The sequence below is a fragment of the Fusarium falciforme genome, chromosome 8, assembly GCF_026873545.1.
Source record: "Fusarium falciforme chromosome 8, complete sequence".
NCBI lineage: Eukaryota > Fungi > Ascomycota > Sordariomycetes > Hypocreales > Nectriaceae > Fusarium > Fusarium falciforme.
The window spans coordinates 383,176-403,544 of NC_070551.1; the positions used below are offsets into that span (position 1 = coordinate 383,176).

The 20,369-nt window shown below is 49.9% G+C and overlaps 5 protein-coding genes across 5 annotated transcripts; 1 reads left to right on the forward strand and 4 right to left on the reverse strand.

Moving 5' to 3' along the window:
• Positions 1-4,666: 4,666 nt before the first annotated feature.
• Positions 4,667-6,332, reverse strand: NCS54_00993500 (MFS domain-containing protein; the record flags this gene model as incomplete). The annotated part of the gene is made up of 4 exons (XM_053155261.1): positions 4,667-4,901; positions 4,978-5,318; positions 5,371-5,956; positions 6,010-6,332. 4 exons carry the CDS (start codon positions 6,330-6,332, stop codon positions 4,667-4,669), a joined length of 1,485 nt encoding a protein of 494 aa, XP_053011236.1.
• A 6,879-nt stretch (positions 6,333-13,211) lies between these two features.
• NCS54_00993600 (CBM20 domain-containing protein) lies at positions 13,212-14,372 on the forward strand (the record flags this gene model as incomplete). Its single annotated transcript, XM_053155262.1, has 2 exons — positions 13,212-13,310; positions 13,356-14,372. The coding sequence occupies 2 exons, from the start codon at positions 13,212-13,214 to the stop codon at positions 14,370-14,372; spliced, it is 1,116 nt and encodes a 371-aa protein (XP_053011237.1).
• A 371-nt stretch (positions 14,373-14,743) lies between these two features.
• NCS54_00993700 (Hypothetical protein) lies at positions 14,744-17,085 on the reverse strand (the record flags this gene model as incomplete). The annotated part of the gene is made up of 4 exons (XM_053155263.1): positions 16,689-17,085; positions 15,943-16,644; positions 14,866-15,901; positions 14,744-14,822 (listed from the first exon to the last, which is right to left on the reverse strand). Exons 1-4 carry the CDS (start codon positions 16,954-16,956, stop codon positions 14,744-14,746), a joined length of 2,085 nt encoding a protein of 694 aa, XP_053011238.1. The 5' UTR covers positions 16,957-17,085.
• Positions 17,086-17,307: 222 nt separating this feature from the next.
• NCS54_00993800 (Hypothetical protein) lies at positions 17,308-17,744 on the reverse strand (the record flags this gene model as incomplete). The annotated part of the gene is made up of 2 exons (XM_053155264.1): positions 17,308-17,538; positions 17,580-17,744. 2 exons carry the CDS (start codon positions 17,742-17,744, stop codon positions 17,308-17,310), a joined length of 396 nt encoding a protein of 131 aa, XP_053011239.1.
• Positions 17,745-17,836: 92 nt separating this feature from the next.
• On the reverse strand, positions 17,837-20,266 carry NCS54_00993900 (Bifunctional dethiobiotin synthetase/adenosylmethionine-8-amino-7-oxononanoate aminotransferase; the record flags this gene model as incomplete). The annotated part of the gene is made up of 4 exons (XM_053155265.1): positions 17,837-18,557; positions 18,599-19,896; positions 19,939-20,035; positions 20,079-20,266. 4 exons carry the CDS (start codon positions 20,264-20,266, stop codon positions 17,837-17,839), a joined length of 2,304 nt encoding a protein of 767 aa, XP_053011240.1.
• Positions 20,267-20,369: the final 103 nt, after the last annotated feature.

Below are 20,369 nucleotides of genomic sequence, written 5' to 3' on the forward strand. Positions count from 1 at the left end.
CTAGGCAAATATGACATCACTGAATTGAGAACCTGTTCATCGAGGCCGTCAACACTGGGATTGAGCGTGGCACCCTGGATATGCTAGACCAGAGCCAATCTTGATGATATCGCCTGATACACAAAGCAGGAGAGAACAGCTTAATCTGGTTTATTTTGAGACAAACTGCAAGGCTACTGTCCGTATCTACCGCAACGTCATTACTGCGACGCTGCATACCTGGGCATGCCATGCGAGGTCAATGAAGGCGCCACGTGACCACAATCTTGCGTGAGCCGCGTTTTTCACCGTTTCACCGTTTCACCGTTCCACCGCCAGGCGGAGAATTTATCGACCGACTGATGTTTAATTGCGAACAAAGGTGGTAGCATCGAAGACAAAGTCATCACAGCGGGAGCGGTGTGTGGGTCATGCCGCCTTGTGTTGATTATTGTGTTATTTGATATTCTGCCTGGTTTCTTCCTTAGCGACTTCTTTAATCGCAAAAACAATATGTGAGGGTATTAAATAGTAAAAGGTCATTACACATGGATTAGTCTATATAAGATTAGACTAGAATTAGTATATAAGCTAGCCACGTAGACTACTGGGGCTAATAGCATATTATGGTACCTTAATAATTATAAACCACGGCTTATAATTAAAACTATAATATCTAAATCGCTATATTTACTAGCAAATAATAGCAGTAAGGTCACCATAGGATAGACTAGGGCGCGGTGCTGCCTAATGTAATTACATCACGTGATAGGTGCAATGATCTCGGTCTATTTACCACCTAGTAATCCATCACGCCCGTCTTTAACTTCGTTTCTCAGTAAATCACGTTCAAGAATTCATATATCTCCCTTAAGTAAACTAATATGTCCTCCTCGCAGCAAACCCCCGCGAACTCTAGCCGTCGCTAATCTAATGGCTCTATGAGCTATACCCAGGACGGAGCCGAAGCTCCTCAGGCCCAGGGCGAGGCTCACCAGGCCCAGAACGGGGCCACTTAGGCCCAGGAAGAGGCTCCCATCGGGCAGGCCGACCAGATCCAAGGCCGGATCGATCAGGTCCAAGGCCAGGCTCATGCCAGGCACCAAGCCCGTGGAACAGACCCCGACCATGCTCGTGGGCCTATTGCAATGCCGACTCTCAGCGGAGGCTTCGTAATCAAGAGCAGCAACACCGAGGATACATAACGCCTCATTGAGAGGCTTCTCTCCCCTCCTAATAATAGGCCCGAGAACTCAGGACCTCGCTGATCTATCTTTAAGATAGATACCACCTTTGCAGTTCTATTATAAGACTTAAGGTAGCGGAGCCCTTCGGTGATTCTTAGTTACTCGATAGGCCAGATTCTCCCGCCATATGACCGGCGCCTCGCTTATGAACTATATACTTGGCGGCTTTTAAGGAGACAACCCCCCGACCCTTAACTAGCAAGGGGCAAACCCGCCCTGTTTGGTATATTAATAATACTTACTTTAACACAATTTAACTAATATGGTTATTTAAAAACAGGCTTTAGTATTCCTCTATGTGAGCCCTATTTGCTAAACGCTTTATTATAAGATAGCATTGACGAGATAGATTGGAGGTATAGGTCGGGTTATTTAGGGTTAGGCTTATATTTATAAGTAAATAAGAATACTTTTGCTTATATGCTAGAATATAAGTAATATGAATAAATGTTTGACTTTAGTAATTATTTTCTTAATATAATACCATTACTTCTATTATTATAAGTTCCTAATAATACTAATACTTAGTATTTACCTTTGCTAACTAAAATATAAACCCCCTTTCCCTTTCCCTTCCTTACTCCGGCATGCCCTCCTAGTTCCCCGCCCTATATCTAAGCCACCCTTTACTCAAGGCGATACCTATTATACTACCGACGTTAGCAGCGACAAATATAAACATGATTGCAGTAAGAATAATTATAAACTTGCGCCTTCGAGGCCAAAGCTTCTATGAGGGCCATTATAATCGATTCTGCTGACTCTCCACCCCTGGTCTCTACACCGGCTATATCCTTGTGTCCTTTTCTCCTCTATTAACCTCTTGCGCGTCATCATATGTTGGAATCATCCCGGGGTCTTAGGTGTCGCTTACGACCTTGTCACAGCCGTGGGGTCGACGTCATGATGTGAGATTACAATCTTTATGAATATCAGCTCCGGAAAAGACATGCTTCCACCCTGAGTGTTATCTGAGCCACAGGGATATGTACACTGCCAATAACCCAAGGTATATATACGAAACACAAGCTTCTGCAGAGCATCGACTCGGTGTTTCCCGGCAGATGAATTAGAACACGCGGGCGTACCCGGCCATAACAGGGCTGCGTACGGGACATATGGCATACCTTTGCGACATCCAAGCCTTCCAGAGATTTAATCAGAACCAGAATATAGCCCTCCCAGGGACACAGCCACAGCTAACTACAGAGCTGCCTATGAGACATACGGCGAATACCATGTATATCCTAATAGCCCAATTTAACCAGCCTGCCCTAATCTCTCCTTTGAGACTCATGGATTCTAGACCCAAGGGAAATAGACCGAGGTTTCTCAAACTGGTTTCTCAAACTGGTTTCTCAAACTAGTTTCTTAAACCTGGTCTGTCAAGCTCAGTTTAACAGACTAGGTTTCATAGACTAAAAGAGTTTGATAAACTGGATTGGGTTTCTCAAACTGGTTTGACAGGCTGGGTTTGGCAAACTGGAGTTTCTCAAACTGAGTTTGACAAACTGGGTTTAATAGACTAATCGGGTTTAACAGACTGGGTTTAACAGACTGGGTTTGACAGACTCGAGGTTTGACAGACTGGGGTTTGACAGACTGGGTTTGACAGACTGGGTTTGACAGACTGAGTTTGTCAGACTGAGTTTGACAGACTGGATTTTCGGGGTTTGACAGACTGGGGTTTGACAGACTCGAGGTTTGACAGACTCGAGGTTTGACAGACTGGGGTTTGACAGACTCGAGGTTTGACAGACTCGAGGTTTGACAGACTCGAGGTTTGACAGACTGGGGTTTGACAGACTGGGGTTTGACAGACTCGAGGTTTGACAGACTGGGTTTGACAGACTGAGTTTGTCAGACTGAGTTTGACAGACTGGATTTTCGGGGTTTGACAGACTGGGGTTTGACAGACTCGAGGTTTGACAGACTGGGTTTGACAGACTGAGTTTGTCAGACTGAGTTTGACAGACTGAGTTTGTCAGACTGAGTTTGACAGACTGGGTTTGACAGACTGAGTTTGTCAGACTGAGTTTGATAGACTGGATTTTCGGGGTTTGACAGACTGGGGTTTGACAAACTTGACTAGGTTTCTCAAACTGGTTTCTTAAACTATAGAGCTTAATAAACCTAGCTTAACATTCTCGACCTGGTTTTCTTAGGCTTTGTTATTTTAATTGCGATATTCTTTACTATTTTGCAAGTTGTCACCTAGGTATCTGCCGATTAAACAGCTCTTCTGTATCCTTTCGCTATCATCGCAACTCCTCCCGTTCCTGGGGATCCAGTCTATCAGGGATGTTTACTAGGGCCCCAGCTGTTGGGTTCTAAAGCAGCCTCTCCTCGTCCGCAACTTCACTTTGGAGTGCACATTTCCAGAGTTGGTATACCCCATGATCACGATACTTTGACCTGAACGACTGCTCTTCTTGGATAAAGACGGGCGCAGCGCCGAGGTTGGCAAGCATGCTAATGAATGATCGCTGTTGTTTTCGGTAAAGTCCAATTGGACGAGGCAAGGGATGATTCCTCAGTCCGAAATTGGACCTCATAACATTCAAATCGACTGGCCATCAGGGAGCGCTAATGAAGATGCATTGATGCTGGCTCCCCTTGACAGCAGCTTCTGTATCATGAGAGGGTGGCTGATGTCGTAAAACTTGGTGAAAAGCTCAGGAGGGCAAGGGTCAGGAGCCTCATAATCCGACATGGGCCATCACGAACGCTATGTATTGGCCCGTCATTGAAACAAGCATAGGCTGCCTCGACCCCGTCGTGCAAGGCCATTGCGAAGGAATACGCACCTTGTCTGCTAGGAAGCTCAGACATGTCCAGCAGTTAGCTCTCTGGATTCAAACTAATGGCCCTCGAATCGATACAAGGAAGCAGTGCAGGAGGTAACAGCACGGACAGGGGCAATTTAGAGACCCGGATAAAGAATGAGTTGGACGACAACAGCAAAAAAGAGGTGCTTGTGACACCCGACGGTCGTATCGCAGGATATTGTGCATCGGTAAAAAGGTACTTTGGGGAGCTATACCAACAAATCCAGGCGGGTCTGAAACACTCCATGAGGATGGCAATAAATGCTGTGAGTGGTTGCAGGCTGGCATATTCACAACGAGAACGGACGATTAGACAACTATTGAGGCGCGCTTCACTTTGTCAACTTATAGTGACTATTGTAGTCAGTCTCGACGATTAAATGGTTTGATATTGAGAGGCGTAGAGTGGTGTCCAGGCCGGACAAGATAGCGCGTCAAGCCGTCTCCCACCACCGGAAATAAACCAAGGGCGTCCCTTATCCTACGTTCCCTGGCTTAGTAAATGAAAAATGATAGCTACACATAGAGGGTACTTACAAAGACCCAATGGTATACATGAGAGCCACATTTGGTCAGCTTTCTAGCTACACCTAATGGCCTTGCTGGTTGCAATCAAGGTGTAAACTTGAATGCTGGGTGATCATGACCAAGGCCTTCGTGTTCCCGTGCCAAGCGACTGTCGCGCAACCCCACAGAACGCTTCTTGTTCTCCCTCATAGCCCACAAAGAGTGACAGCCCACGGCGAGGAACAGCACACAAGCACATGCCATATTGATGCTGTGGCCAGTTGGGTATTTCGGAGCTTCCGTGGCAATGTAGGTCCACGTCGAAAGCAACTGACCGAATCTGGAACAAGGAACTCATGTCAGCCAGATGTTGCGCAGAAATCAACAGACATGTTCCTTCTGTGTGGAAGACTCACCCTCCAAGACCAATGACATAGGCAGAAGCAATAGCCTTGACAGCAGGCCCGGAATTGTTATCGACAGACCAACTGAGCAGCAGAGGGCTTGAGCTGAATCCGCCAGACACAGCGAGAAACAAGCCAAAGTACCGCACAGCTACGCTAGAAACGAAATGGTTGAGCGTGAAGCCGATGAAGATGCAGGGCGCAAGAAGGCAGATGAAGAAAATGCCTCTTTTACGTAGGCGGTCTGAGAGTGTAGCCGTCGTGATGCAGACAATGGCCCCGAGCACGTAGGGGGGAACGGACATGAGCTGGGCCTGCTGACCGCTATAACCCATAGACTGCAGCAAGGTTGGCTACATTAAAATGTCAGTTGAACAGTCAGGCAGAAGAAGAGCTCATGCTTACCGTGAAGATGTGCAACGACCCCATGCAGCACAGGGAGCAAATCAGAGCCACGGCAACCAGCTGAGTGGGAACATGCATGATGGCACGCTTGAAAGTGACCTTGTTCATCTTCTCGTCAGGCAGGGCTTTGGCTTCGTCAATCAGGCGAGAGCACGCGTAGATGCGCTCCTCTTCAGTCAGAAAGCTTGAAGTGGCAGGGCTGTTAGGTAGAAGGACAACGGAGAAGCCAATGAGGATAGTGATCAGGCCCTCGAAGAACAGAACATGTCTCCACGTGTGCAGAATCCCGGAGGGGATGCGAGAGAACCCAGTAGCTAGCAGACCGCCAAAGGCCCCGGACAGGGACACGACAGCCGACAGGTAACCCATTCTCGTCGTGAGCTCGTGCCGTCGGTAAAAGCTTGCAAGCGTGAACATGATGCCAGGGAGGACACCGGCATCACACAGCCCGAGCATGATCCTGACAGCTATGATGCCGTGGAAGGAGATTGCGAAAGCCTGACACATGGTGACAATGCCGAAGGAAGTGGTCAGAAATGATAGCCAGATTTTTGGGCCGATTCGCTTGATGACCGCATTGGCCGGGCTAGATAATGTTTAGCACTGGTCTCTGACATTTGTGTTGGTAAGGAGATTCACATCTCAAGGAGAATGTAGGTAATGTAAAACAAAGACATTGCAATGTTGAACCTGTTTCCCGTAAGGTGCAGATCCTCCTTCAGTCCCAAGACTTTGGCGTTGCCCATGTTGGCTCGGTCAATCATGGAGCAAAGATGCATGAGGATGCAGAAAGGAAGCACTCGGCGGTCAAATTTGCGGCTGACAGCCTTGTCCAGAGCAGCACGCGTGTCGTGGGAAAGCGACTCAATGTGTTCCGTGGCGGCATTGGCTCCTTTGGCCGCATCGACCGACGGCTCTTCAAGAACGGCAGCGCTGGTGGGCTTTTCTGAAGCAGAATCCATGGTTGTCTCTGCCATCGATGCAATGAAGTGCAGTGAGATTCGCCGGGTTGATGTCAAAGAGGCAACGAGGATCAAAGGATGCGATGATGGCAGGTGGAAAGGCAGACAGGAAGACTTGGGCGGAATGGCCATGATATACTTTTTCCAAAGCGAATGAGCTCAACTAGCTAGTTCATCGTACCCATTCTCCATGGCTTCTCTTGATTGGTCTCCGCATCTCAAGGACAAGTTCCCCGGATCTCAAGAGTCCCCAGACTCCGGTGTTACCTCCGCATTGAGAAACCGGAAGTCATGTCTATTGGCTCGGAAAGTGGCCAGTGGAGTAAATTTTGGTGGCGACAACGAGGACTGTCCTTGGCCTTCATCAGGCTACCCTGCTTCCGTTCCCCAGCAATGGACAAGCTAAGAGTAAAGGCTACTTTGAGCGACGTGGAATCCGATTGGTAATATTTCGTTCAACACAGGATAATTTTCAAGTTCTCCGCCTCTGTCAAGAGGAAACAAAGAGTTATAGACATTAATCTAATCTCGTTAGGCCTCCCTTTCGTTATGTTCGAAGGTTCTGGATAGAATTCTCCAACTTCTGAACTCAGGGGTGAAACAATATGAGAATTCCCAAACATGTTTGAGGATAGCAGTGATGCTGTGGATTTAACAGTTTGACCAAGATATCTACGGGTCTACATCGTCCCTTTTAGCTCCCAAACATGCCGTCCCCGAAAAGATTAAAGGGATCATCGCCGAAATCCAGGATTGTATCCAGATCAATATTGTTCAAAAGCTGGTAATCTGGTTGAAGCATAGCAAAACGGCCGAAGTCGATTTGCGAGAAGCTGTTGGCTGTGCCATCATTGCACATTGTCAAGTCCATGTTAAGCTCATCCACGCCAGAGCCATATGTGTCTAGATGCAGTCCCGTCTGGGCCTTGTGCGCCAAGGCTTGAAGAATGCAAGACAATTGCCCAGCCCAAGCACTGATCGCTCCGTAGTGTCGGAATAGATTCAACGCGAGGTTCCACGACGCAATGATGGTCGACTTTCCAAACCGGTCGACTACTTCGTCGCAAATGCAGGCCGCGATGAGAGCAGTGCCTGCGCTATAGAGATACAGAACGTTACTCCACCAGGTGTTTGTGAGGTCGCAACCATGCGTATTGGTTGAGGAGTACCCTATAACGTGCGTGGAGATGGTGTCGATAGCTTCGCATGCAGCCGAGGCGCAGGATATTGCGCACTCAACTGCGATCTGATGCGAGAGGTTGGGGTGGTCAATGGGCGGTTGATCCATTCCAGACTGCTGCTTGACTCTGACAAGGTGAGAGAGAACGGGTCGGAGGAGTATTATACGTGACTGTAATGATCTATTCCAAGTTGGAGAACGTCAGTTTGGAGAGACTGAAGTTTTTGTAAGGTGAAGTGAGAGTTCTAACTAGAAGAACGAACCTTTGATGGAAAATAACAGCATGGCGGTTGGAAAGAGAAAACTTCGACGACTCTGTGATGCTGGGCATGGCAAGATGTTCTGGTAGAGATCGTACAAGGGTAGACAGCGACTTCTCATGCATGAGGACACGGTCCAGAGCCACCGAGTCTAGGTGGCCGTTTGTTGAGGGATCCGTTTCCGGTGTTCCCAGGTCCCAGATAGAAAAGTCCTCCAGAGCACGAGCCACGACCGAGTAGAGATCCACTGATCTAGCTAGGAAGGAAGTGATCAATCCCTCATCAGAGCCAGTCCCTGTGGTACAAGACCCAGGTGGTGGGATAAAGTCGAGCAGTGGGACAGATTCGGATTGCTCACGACTGACCATCATCGGTCTTCCGTATGTCATGCACAGGATGCGGTCCCATGCGACGCACAAATACCAGACCCTTCGCAGCAACAATTTAGCTCGGTCGTTCTGAACTCTGGCGCTCAACCTGGCTCGTTGGAGGCCTAAGGATTGTGCCGCCCGAATGGCCATGCCCACGTGCATCCAGCATTGCTGAGGGTCAATAGGGTGAAGGTACTCGGATATGAGAAGAGCTGCTTGAATCGACTGAAACGAGACGCATGGAGCTCGTTGATAGTTCAGCAAGGCCAACGCGCGGCCGCAATACCTGGCTGATGCTTCTTCTCTTGCCTCTGAGCCTATGCCGGTGTCGACGCGCGAGGCCAGGGCAAAGACAGCATTAACGATGGAGAGAAAGATCCTATTCTGGGGGCTAGGGCCTTGACTAATCCACAGCCGAGTGTAAGCTTCCTGAACCTCGAGCGGGTCAAGGGTGGGAAAGATAGGGTGAAAGACATCCCAATAAATGCTAAAGAGTCTATCAGCCTGCGCCCGGCGCGGAAGCTCAAAATCTGCCTCGCTTAGGGAGGGATGGAGGGATGGTTGGAAAATGAGGTCCTTGTGACGGTCAAGCGCGCTGGCAGCAAAGGGGACAACTGATCGCTGACCAGGGGCGCTGTCCCCTGCAGAAGCATTCCGGATGTTGTCTGCCAAGGGCGCAACACTCGCAATTCCGAGAGTGCCCTGCTGTGTGTTTCTTCCTAGTACTTGGTCGATTATCTGGCCAATGTTGCCGTATGACGTGGGACCTTGCCACTTCCCAAAACTGGGAGAGCTCCCACGCTGGTTCTCTCGCGGGCCGAGTTGCCCACTTACACGAGGGCCGCCAATCCCCTTCAAGGCAGAATCTGAAGGGGTAGGCGGCTGCGGAGCAACGCTTACAGGGGAGCCCGTGGAATCCGGGGCATTCTCGTGACCGGAAGCGTCAAAGACATCACCTGGGAGTGGGATTCTCGGTGGCTGGCTGTTTGCCGCAGCTCGCACCCGGGCAGCCGAAGACCTTCCATCGATCCTGGAGTCCCAGTTGCAGGGTAAAGGCGAACCCTTCGGCCCAGGCATTGCACATCGAGAACAGGTCGGCCGCTTGCCATCGCACTTGACTTTCTTTGTTCGACATTGAAGACAAGCAGTCGTGACCCTGGAACGACGGGGGTAGGCTGAACCACTGCCTGCCGTGCCAGCATCGAAAGATGCGGTCGGCTGCTGCTCCATGAGGGGAGGGGAAACGGAAAATGAGGAGATAGCGGAGCTTGCAGCAGATGATAGATCCGAAAGGCTGGAACCGGAATTCAGGGACATATGCGCTCGGTTTTGACGGTTCTCTGCGTCTCGAAAAACACGGAAGTTGAGATGCAGTTAGGCGGGAAGAGGCCGGAAGTGGGGAATGGTGGAGTGGTTCATCGGCAAAGCGACCGCATATATCCGAAGTCCGGGGCCGACGGGCTGGAAGTACATCCGATTGGCTGAAAGACGCCACCTATGGAGACCAGTCATGTCTGGGAGCACAGGACGTACATGGTATATGATACAGAGCTAGGATTGCTACGTGAAGATTGAAACACTTGGAGGCACATTCCAATACCAGTTCGCTCCTCCCTCTTACCCTCTTTTTCTATCGACTTTCAGGACGAGATTGATACATCACAATGACCGTCGTCAAAGCTACAGCTGGGGTCTCGATGGCCGACCTGGAAGATTCCAACACACAGTACGATGTCATTGTCGTGGGAGGAGGATTCGCTGGTGTTGGAGCTGCCATCGGTGCGAGACAAGCATTGCCCTCGGGACGCATTCTACTTATCGAGTCGGAGAGCTGTCTCGGTGGAGCGGGCACTCACAGAGGTGTCTACTCGGTCTGTGGGTTATACACCTGTACCGATAAGCCTAGGCGCACTGTTGGCACCATCTGGGACTCTTTGTACAAGCGCTTGTTGGAACTTGGTGCCACTGACCCGAACCCCATCCGACATCGAGGCGTATTTCAGGTATTAACTCCCTTGGACTTTGACCACGCAAATGCTGATATGGGTAAACTCAAGGTCTTTGAGCCGGAGGGCATGAAGCTCGCTCTCGAGGAGGTTATGGACAGCCACAAAATTGAAGTCCTGCTGCATTCGCCTGTCGTCAGCGCAGAGCGGTCCGCCGATAATACCGTGACATCGGTAACCATACAAGAACGCCGTGGCACGACAACGTTTAAAGGACGGGCTTTCGTGGACGCTTCCGGCGATGGAGATCTAGCGTATCATGCAGGCGCCTCGGTGAGATACGGGAACCACGGTACCATCAACCTAGGCACGCTCTCGACTCGCTTCGGTGGGCTCAAGCACGCCAATCCATCGTCTGCCTTGTGGAGAGACGCCATCATGGAAGCCAAAGCAGCAGATCCCAAACTTGCCTGCAAGATTCAGAAGGTGTCGAGTGTTCAGCTCCGACTCCCCCAGTCTGGTGACATAACGACCTACCTCGCATCCGCGCCGTACGATGCCCGCGATGCTCGGAGCATCACTCAGGCCGAGAAGGAGGGCAAGATGCAGGCGCTTGAGTATCTCAAGATCCTACGAAGACTGCCTGGTCACGAGGACATGTATCTCGTGTCTAGCGGCCCCAATTTTGGCACTCGGGAGTCAAGGCATGTAAACGCAATGTACCAGCTACGTATCGAGGACATCGATGAGTGTACCCACTTTGAGGATGTCGTCGCCATCTGCGGCTGGGGAATTGAATGGCATGACGAGACGGCCGAGAACTGGGCCTCGACGTTCCGTCTGCCTCCGCACCAAGTCTTCGAAATTCCCTTGGGCTGCCTCCGCAGCGTGGACACGGGCAACCTGCTAGCGGCGGGGAGATGCCTTGATGGTGATCGTCTGGCTGGCAGTGCTGCTCGTGTCATGGGCACAGGGCTGGCAACTGGCCAGGCTGCTGGGGTTGCAGCAGGCCTGATTGCTGAAAGGGGGGTTTTTCCTGGGGCTGGGGAAGTTCAGCGCATTTTACTTGAGAATGGTGCTATATTGAATAGGGAGTCCCTACCAGACGGTATCCAGTTATAAACAGGCTGGAAAATTTATCTACATCTGTCTACCGGCGCCTCATGTAGATGGTGTTAAAATAAGCATGTTATATTAATTAAAGAAGAAGAGTAACTAGTGCTAACCAGCGGAAGCTACTAAGTACTATGCCACCCCTTGTCACGGCCTGCTCGATAAGCGCCCAACATTATGTATATCCTATAAACTTTCCCTAATTATATAAGGACCCTTTATAGCTTACCCGCTAAGGGCATAACTTACTTATAAGCCGCTAGAACTTATTATAAGCTTAAATAAAATTACGTATAAGCGTAGGACAAACTCCCCGGTGAGTCATGAAATATATTGTTGAACCTTTGGTGTGTCTGCACGGGGTGAGCTTATTGCGGTAGAGCTAATGAGTTCGGCTCGATGGTGAGATTTGACTCATACTATTGAGTCTCGTGATGGAAACGGTCGACACTAAAATCAGTTCATTCTGGACCTCGTCTTGAATAATGGGAGCAGCAAGGGGTGACTTCTGTTACGATAGGCTATGGTTTGGACTCGAGATTGTCCCAAAATGTGCCAGCTTGTGCTAAAAGGGTACAAGAATGGGCAATTTTAAGCCCCCCAAGCAACCAATGGAACAAGAAAGTCATCTTTCGAAGCAGAAGAGTCATTCGGCGTGGAGGTTGACAGAGTTCAAATGTGAGATGCTATCGACTGGCGCAGTTATCCCATGAAGGGCCGGAATTCATTATAACAAAGAACGCGATATTAACACTAATCGGGGCTCGTTATCTCTATCCATTGCCGGCCGTTATAAGAGTCTTCCCCCAGGTATGGAAGTCCCATTCCGAAGCTATACATAGAGAGCTGATGAGATAGCTCTTAGAAAATGTTGATAGGTTCCTAGAAGAGACTCATTGCCGTCCTCAGGAGAGGTGCATGTTTGGAGCATAGTGGGCAGGATGGCTGCGACGGGCCACGGCTTGACCGTCGTGGATTCTATCTACACAAATTGAAAGCGAATTGTCCCTTCTAGCCACATACAGGCAATCAGATCATTACTGATAGCTTGGAGGCTATTTAATCTGGTTACCGCTAGGAGCATTAGCTCCTGTAACTTCCACGCTGGCCCTCTGTGTGCTAGGGGCGGTTTTATTGCGGCGAATTCCCGCCTTGGTTTAGATGAAGGGTTTACTGGGCAGCCTATAGCGTTCATTTATTTCCTGGGCTTTCAACAAGGGTCTCAATAGCCATTCCGATGCGTTTCAGCACATGACTGGGCTTTCCCTTCGTCCAGAGTCCCTCCCCTTGCAGACACCCATGTTCACTGACACAAATTTCAGCCCACGTGTGACAAGGCAGAACAGGAATGAGGCCCCTACCCACGCCTTACATCTTAGCACGGTGACCTTATCGGTCCTACCACGATCTTTGTGGTGTAGGGCCCCTGACATCTCTCTCGAATCCCGCTGTCAAAAGGCGGAGAAGTGCGGGGTGAAGACGGGAGCGATTCCGGTTTCGCTAAGCGGAGGGAACGTCGCCGTCGGGCGATGAGCTATTTACGGCATAGAGACGCATGCATTGACATATGTCCTGCCCTTGTAATAATATCAGATGCTGGCAATAGGGCCGACTGCGCCAATGGTCTATGGCTAGTCTATAATCTTGGCAACGTTGTGAACATGGCGGATCACAGGATGTCGAGACGGTGTTCCTCTTTGGGAGCTTACTCTTTGCATAAAGTTAAGGGTTTATGAAATCAATGCATTAGACCATTGTGTCTTCCAGACTTGTCATTCGGCCCGTCCCTGGTCAGTGTCACCGAGAGCTCTCAGTCCTGTGTGCTTTAGCGCCTGAGCAACAGGAGACTCCGCCTTCACGATGCTTTCATGGAGTCTGGGTGCATGTGAAAAGAAGAGGTGAAAAGAAAAAGTCATAAAAGGGCCATGTCAGTCTGTCTTGTAGGAGAAAATATCACCAGTCTTCAGCTTCAACCAGTCCATCAGATCGTGCAGTCAAAATCCCAGATCATGAAGTATTCCCAGCTCCTTGCCATAGGCTTCGCCGCTTCAGTCGATGCCCACGGCTATCTAACCATTCCCAAGAGTCGCACTCGTCTAGGCGCAGAGGTATGCACCGTCTCTCCTTACCTAACTTCCTAACTGACTCAAAAGGCCGGCATCGACTCTTGCCCCGAGTGCACCATCCGCGAGCCCGTGTCAGCATGGCCTGACGTAGAAGCCGCGACAGTCGGTAGAAGCGGCCCTTGCGGCTTCAACGCCCGAGTCAATGTTGACTATAATGTACCCTCGAGCAACTGGGGCAACACCCCAGTGGCCACCTACAAGCCTGGGGATGTCGTCGACGTACAGTGGTGCGTCGACAACAACGGAGACCATGGTGGCATGTTTAGTTACCGCATCTGCCAGGACCAGGCCATTGTCGACAAGCTTCTGACGCCCGGATACACTCCTACCGATGAGGAGAAGCAGGCCGCCGAGGATTGTTTCCAGGATGGCCTGCTCCCCTGTACAGACGTCTCGGGGCAGTCTTGCGGCTTCAACCCGGATTGCTCATCTGGGCAACCCTGCTGGAGAAATGACTGGTTCACCTGCAATGCTTTTGGAGCATCGTCCCGCCGCGGTTGTCAGGGCGTGGACAACGCTCCTCTTGGATCGTGTTATACCTCCATCGCTGGAGGATATCCCGTCAGCAAGAAGATCAAGATCCCAAATTACGTCTCGAACCACACACTTCTGTCGTTCCGTTGGAATTCATTCCAGACGGGTCAGGTTTACCTCACCTGCGCAGATATCGCCATCACCGGTAGCGGTACTGGAACACCCCCTCCCACTACGACTGAGAACCCTAGCACGGGCTGTAGCACAGTACCTGTCACCTTTGACCATGTCGTCACGACTAATGTGGGCCAAACAGTCAAGGTTGTGGGATCCATCCCCGCCCTTGGTAACTGGAGCCCATCCTCCGCGCCAGCACTCTCAGCTTCAAAGTATACCTCTAGCAATCACCTTTGGACCACGGCTTTGAATCTGCCGGCTGGTCAGTCATTCCAGTACAAGTTTGTCATTGTTGAGTCGAATGGTGCGGTGAAGTGGGAGAGCGATCCTAACAGGGCTTATGCTGTTCCGAGCAGCTGCCAGGCCGTGACTGTCAGTGGAACATGGCGTTAGGGAGTCGTACGATGTGTTGAGGCCAATGTTTGCATTGGGATATGATGCTATGATGTGTTGATAAGGTGTTCTTTGTTATAGTTGAAGCCGGCCCTCGATGGGATAACTGAGCTCGAAGATCGTGGGACGTGTTGAGTGGGAAGAGTCTCAAAGAGGAGGGGAGTCGGGCTAGTTTTCCAATTTCTGTGTAGCTGAAAATATAGTTGTTGATCTAGAGAATACTGGCGTACAACTAAGTGGCGTATTTTAAATATTATAAGCAAGCTGGAACAACTCCGCCATTTCGAGGCAAAAGAGTCATTCAGCGTAAAGATCAACTGCGAACGTGAGATTCAAAGCCAAGTCTTTTCTCGATAATTAGGTATCTACTGTCACTCAATTCCAACATCCCTCTTAAAAGCTTCCAGCCAATCCTTATTCTCTGCAATTGTCTGGTTGAAAGGGTCATCGCTATTTGTGTTAGTCAAGCTCGTTCCTGGGCAACTGAACTTACTCATTGTAGCTGATCCATCTGGCGTAATGTTGAATCTCTTCATCCGACGGAACGCGACTCGCTGGGTTGTGAGGTGACATGATTGCAGCTACCCATCGACGGAGTTCTTCTGTAAACCATCGCCAGTAGTTATGATCGTTGAGAAACGAAGTACTGGTTTTCATGACGAGTGATCGAGCAGCCAAGAGATGAGCATCTGGCCTCATGCCAGTTTGCGGCCCCCCTATTGGGGCATGTCGTTGTCGAAAAGCTGACAACCAGTAATCGTCGTCTGCTGCAGTGTGAAGTGTCGTATCTGAGCCATGAATTATGACCCGAGCTTGTCGACGGAGATCCTCATCATCCGGTTCAATCCCAATGACCCTCTGCATCTCCAAATATGCGCTCATCTCATGTTCGAGCTTTGTATAATCTTGAATCGTCGCTTCCAGGTTCAAAACTTGTGCTGACGGCAACAATTCGATACCAGCTCGTTGACGAAACTCTGAAAGCCAATCTCCTGGCGAATGAATAACTTTAATCAGCCAGTTGGCGATAAAGTCAGATGGAGTAGCCGAGACTTCTTCCAAACGACCAACAATCCTACAGCATTCCTCCTTCAGTTCGTCGTCTCGTATGCTCATCCCGAGGAGCTGCTTTGCTTGAACAAACTCGTGCAGCTGTATCTCGAAAGGACAGTCTTCAAAGATCTTGTTCTTTCCACTAATCATTAACGCAGGAACTCTACTCTCTGCAGTTGATCGTATAGGACCAAATTGAGCCTGTTGCGTAATGGTAGGGTTAGAAAGAACCAGATCTCGTAGCCATGAAAAGTAGACAAAGTCATTCTGTGACAATGTCTCGGACGCAAAGATGATTCGACAAGCTTCCAGCTGCATTTCTTCATCGCTCGGCATTCTTGCGTTGGTATAAAAGTGATTCTGCATAAAGTATGCGAGTTCAAGCTTTAGCAACTCGTATGCAGTTTGTGGTGTCTCAACAAGAGTCCTACTTCCTTCGAAAGGAAACGGACTATTCCGTTCAGTCTCGATAAAGTCTACAATGTTAGAAATGCAGCACATATGGGAAGATACATACATGGTGGGATAGAGTTTTCACAAAGCTCTAGAATATGCGGCTCAAATCCCCAGTCACCTGTCCAGTCGGCCATTGTTTTGCCAGCTTTAAAGTGATCTGCAAGGTGATGAACTCTATCAGTCCAAGTCTCCAAGGCAAGGTTACAAAAACCACATCTTGAACGGATTGCAGGAGATGGTGCTTTCCACTGTCTCATCGGCCACTCGGTAAACTTGGCATTGTGTACAAGTCGTAGATGCTGGTTCAGATGGTCTTTTCTGTTAAAGGTTCGTTCCTGGATTGGTCGATTCCGACAGGCAGAGTAGTGATGACTTTCAACATGTGCATCATCAGGATCAATTTGACCACAGAATACACAACAAGTATCTTGTCCCTTGAGACCTCGAGGTCCTTCAGGACTACAAACCCATCTCTCAAGTGGAAGATGAAGAGAGTTTTCATGTCGTTGCCAGTCGTGCTTCGCTCGGAATGTCTCGGTGCAGAATGTGCATTGGAAAGCTTTGCGTGGAGTTGCTAGAGACCGCCTCTCTTCTTTGTAGGCTCTTCGTCTTCGTCGAGAACTGCCGCGACTAAACAATTCATTAAGCCCAAACGACGATCGGCTGGTATAGGAATTGACAGAACTGATTGAGCTAGATCGTGAAGTCTCTCCACTTCTAACAGACGGCGTTCGAGAGAGACGAGTATACGGACTCGTAGAGCCTATCACGTTAGACCCTACCCATGTCATTCAATTCGTCACTCACCAGACAACGGTCGTGCACTAGACACGGCTCTCGCAATCGCAGTCACGGCTGCAGGTTCATCTTCTGGAGGTGAATCAACCCATCTCTGCAGAGGATCCATATCCGATGTATTTCTGACAGCCGGAGTCCCTGGCCTTGCAGGAATGTCCATTGCCCTGGATTCCCCATGAGGTGATGAAGCACTCGACGGAATCTTGCCTCGACGACGGGCATTGGCCAACCAATTCGAGATTTGCGTCTTTGTAAGACCAGTCTGCTCCTGAAGCATTCGTCTCTCGGCCTCCCTGGGATAAGGATGACTTTGGTGGGCTGCGAGCCAGTTTTTCAAGATACGGACTGATTCCCTGGTGAACCTACCGCCAACCTTGGCAGGGCGAGGCTGAGGTTGAAGGGGCAGAGCCTCTGCCTCAAAGGGATCAAAGAGCCCTTCGAACAGATCCATATCTGCAAAGCCGTTTTCATTCATGTTGATGCTGATAGCAAATCACTGCGATGGCAAACAAAAACTCGGTCACGATGTCATGGTTAGTCACTGCTGATTGGTCGACACGTTAGCTCAGGTTGTCATCACGCCCTATTATGGGTCCAGGTGAGGGGAAGCAGATTGTACTGTGATAAGCTACTGAGAATTCTTGAGGGTCATACACTCGTGCAACTGTCCGAGCATGACCGATACAGGTCTCTTGTTGATGTAGATGTCGTCAAACTGTTTGAGAATGTCTGGATATCCCTTGAGACAGTCCCTCGCCTCCATGAGGTACTTTTCCGCCTTTGCCAGGTCGCCAGTGTTTTGAAGCATCAGAGTGATTAAAGACTCGTGCTTCTTTCGAGTTTCTTCTTCGACATTTTCCTATTCTGTTAGCTGGTTCGCTACACAGTCAAAGACCATACCTTGATGTCGTAGGTCAGGTTCATGGTTGGTTCAATGACCGACTTGGTAAAGTCGACCTCAGGATGCTCCTCCTGGATATGTCTGGTTCTGTCGATAAACTCTGCAATCGATGCCTCTCGAGTTTTGGGCTCGAGAGGCTTTTCCTGTGAATTCACAGAGTTCATGATGATGTTGATGGAGAATCAAGGAGGCACAGCAGTGACGTAAGAAATTTACTTTTACCGACCGCCAATCCTTCCTCCATTTATCCTGCGAATTACAGAGCTCCCAGCAACAGGCCCTGCAACTCGTCAATGCTCTGCTGACTTGTCTTTTGACTGGCCATGACATAAAACACGTTGCCCAGGACTCTGCTGTGAGCGTTCCACTCCCCAGTACCTTGTCGAAGATGAGCCTGAAGTTTCTTGGCCGCGTTACTCTTGTATCCCACCTCTTCATCGCGAAGACTGATGGCCAAGACACTGCCAAGAGCCCAAACTCCAAGAACTTGAGGGCTGTGTGACACCTTGTTGACAAAGTCACGGGACCAAACAGACCAAGCCGTCTTTGCGTGAGAGTCATCCCAATCAGTTTCTGCTTGTTTCCACACTCCTTGGGCCTCCATTTTTTGCATTTCTCCAACAGATTCAACAGCCACCTGACATCCTACAGCGTGTGCAGTGTAACTGTGTCCGTGAAGTAGTGCATCACTCTTGTCATCACTCTGGAATGCATCAAACACAGTCTCAGATGCCATGGTGGTGCAGAGCGGGACCAATCCTCCAGTAAGGAGCTTAGCGTTGACGGCGATATCGGCATCGGCTCCGAGGAATGAAGCCGAGGTAAACCGGCCAAGCCGGTACAAGCCGGTAAAAACCTCGTCAAAGATGACCGGGAGTCCGGTCCATGAGAGTGGGTCTGTTGGGGTGGACGCGTCTCCGAAGAGATGAGGGGATCGGCGGACAACGTCGATGAGAGCACGTTGGAAGAGGGGATCACTGATGGTCAGCGGAGAAGGTCAAAGGATCAGGGAACTTACACTAGAATCATGCCTCCAGCGCCGAGGACGACAGGTTCCATCATGAGGGCTCCAAACTTGCGACCGGCGGATTGCAGCTTTTTGAGGACGCTCTCAATGTATCGTGCATACTTTTGGTAGGCTTCCGTTTCGAGTCTAGACTGTAGATCGAAAACGTCCGAGATGGAGTCAAGGTTTGCGCCAGTCAAGTCGTCATGAAGAGATTCAGGGACGTCGACAACCCATTTGCCTTTGACGCATTGGACAGTAGGATAGTCGAACCAGTACCCTTTACCTTCATACCATTCAATCTTTTCGTTGTAGACGCAAGGCTCTGCGCAATCCATGGCTCCAATGGTGTCTCCGTGATAGCTTCCTTTAAGGCCGAGGATGTTGACATTGTCGTCTGGTCCCCATCCGTATCGGAGTCTTGCTGCTCTTAGGGCCATCTTGACAGCAACCTCGCAGCCAGTACTTCCATTGTCAGAGTAGAAGACGCGGGAGAATCGGGGGTTCTCAGCTCCCTTGAGAAGCATCTCGGCCAGAGCCAAAGCAGGCTCGTGAATAGCCTCGGCAAACATGACATGTCCATATCGTCCAGCAGCATACGCAGCAGCCAGCGTCAGTCGAGAATTGGCATGCCCAAGACCTTGACTCCACCAAGAAGCAGAGCCATCAAAGGCAGGCTGCAAAAGCTGGTCCGAATTCTTGTTGAGGACCTGAAAGTAATCGCCATGGGCAGAGTCGATGACGGAAATGGTGTCTGCCGTGACAAATTTTTGCTGGGTAAATGGATACCAAATACTCTTGCTGGCCTTTTCAGACATCGACTCGAGACGGTCGATGCGGTCTTTTCCTTTCTTGTCTAGAGTCTCAAGGACTTGTTGAATGTTGCCATTGTTGAGAGACGCATAGTACTCGGTCATTTGCTCGGTTTCCTCGGTTTCATCCGGCTTTCGAGGAGGTGGTCCCGGGATTGTCTCCACGAGGATGCCCTCCTTGGAAAAATAATCCTTCAGGTACTGATAATTCTCATACTGCATGTCCTGGAAAAGAAGAACCGTTTCAATGTTGTGTCCACGGATTCTCAACGATTCATACGCAGCAATTGTTTGAGAGATACCCCCAAGCTTGGAGTCCCCAACTAGAATAACTGGAGACCGCAAGGGGGCATAAAGATCGGCCTGGGGCGTGCCGGATGGACCCGGAGAGTGGACACCACCCGCCGTCTCTAGAAATAGCCACCCTGGACCTTCGGAAGCTCGCCGAGAAACATGGTCATGGATTTTTGCTAGGACAGCTTCATCGGAGGGGATGGGCTGAAATGTTAGTGAAATTCGGCTCGACATGTGAAAACACACCTTGCCAGAAGCTTTAGCAGCCGTGTGTGGGCTACAAGGAATATCGTACTGAAACAATGTCTCGTTGGCCGTCAAGGGAGAATATTTTTGAATGTGACTAAATTGTCAGCGACAGAACATCAACTCTCCAGAATACTTACCAGCTGTCGGCCTCATGGGCTGCCCCCGTAGACACAGGCTTCAAAAACGACGTCTTTTCACCTTTCCAATGCTTGGTTGTGCCATTGCAAAGCACCGTGGTAAAAATCGTCTTGCCCACATCGGTATTCGCCCCGTAGACTTGGTGGACGCGTAGGGATCGCCGCAAAAGAGCAGGCACGGGCGCCATTTCGAGTTATTCCTTTCTAAAGGGGCTTGGGCTGTTTAAATACCTATAAACAGCCCTTAGTCCCGTCGGCATTTCGCTCCGTCCGAGCGGGGAAATATCGCGC